The sequence below is a fragment of the Curcuma longa genome, unplaced genomic scaffold, assembly GCF_044706935.1.
Source record: "Curcuma longa cultivar G26 ecotype Majalengka, Jawa Barat unplaced genomic scaffold, ITB_CL_G26_1.1 contig_24732, whole genome shotgun sequence".
In the NCBI taxonomy this organism is placed as follows: Eukaryota; Viridiplantae; Streptophyta; class Magnoliopsida; order Zingiberales; family Zingiberaceae; genus Curcuma; species Curcuma longa.
In genome coordinates, this window is record NW_027432515.1 from 1 (window position 1) to 1,140 (window position 1,140).

Here is a 1,140-nt window from a genome sequence, read left to right on the forward strand (position 1 = left end):
ATCATCCACGTCTGCATCCTCATCCGCCACGGCCATGATCTCAAGCATACCTTGAGCGGCCTCAAAGTCATCAAGATCATCGTAGTTGACGTCGCCATCTTCGTCGAGATCATCCACACTGTCAACATCTTCATCATCCTCGTTACTTGGATCATCTGAGGAGTCACCTTCACCGGCCAACTCAGCCTCAAAGATGGAATCTATATCCACATCATCTGATTCCTCATTTTCATCTTCATCCTCGTCTGACTCACCACCATCATCTGGGTCTGAATCGTCATCGGTTGCACGCTTCCTTCCAACCTCGTAGACCCTAGCAGATGCGAACATCTCTTCATGGTCATCCATGGCAATGACACCAACAAAAGAGTCCGTAGGATCGGTGGCAAAGTCTAGGACGCATCGGTCAACCTGGACAGTTGCAATGTCTAAGTAATTCACAGCGTCAATGGTGCGGAAGGCAGGAAACAGTGGGTGCCGAACACGACGTGCATTGATGGCTGAAGTAATCTCTTCCAGGTTGCGCCTCAGGATTGCATAAATGACATCCCCACCACCGTTAAATGTAATCACCGTCTGGTCCAATGAAGGTACTGTTCTCAGAAGCTTGAACTTCCGGAGATCCCACACCTCTGAATTTATGATAACCTGAACAAATTAGAAAACCAAGCATGTCATACTCTAACGGAAAATAAAAAATGTAATAAATAGCCCATGCATGCTAGCATAACAGCAAATGAACCATAATCATTGAAGAAATGCCTGAATTCCTACTTCATATCTGAGGTGATGGTTCTGTTGTATCTTGCACTAACAGCGCAGGAATAGTTTAACAAATGAAAATCCTGCAGGTCCATCTTCCTAACAGTCTCAATTGCACAGGCTAATGCAAACATATAGACAAATCGTACAAGACACTAGCCCATCCACAATGGAATTTTGGATCCGATACATGCAAATGGGTATGATAAAGTCTCTAGGCAACAATTACAGTGGTTTAGGATCGCAAACGAGTATCTATCATACATTAAAATTGTGGTAAAAGGTATGGATATTATGTTAGAGCTACAAGAAGTTTGACAAACAATTTCCTGATAGCCATAAGTTTACATCAAGCATCCAATCTAAGTCTGTTGATAT

The 1,140-nt window shown here is 43.2% G+C and overlaps 1 protein-coding gene across 1 annotated transcript; it reads right to left on the reverse strand.

Moving 5' to 3' along the window:
- Positions 1 to 3: 3 nt before the first annotated feature.
- On the reverse strand, positions 4 to 648 carry LOC141818407 (DDB1- and CUL4-associated factor homolog 1-like; the record flags this gene model as incomplete). The annotated part of the gene is made up of 1 exon (XM_074705921.1): positions 4 to 648. A coding segment is annotated over one exon (645 nt), but the record flags the coding sequence as incomplete, so codon positions are not given.
- Positions 649 to 1,140: the final 492 nt, after the last annotated feature.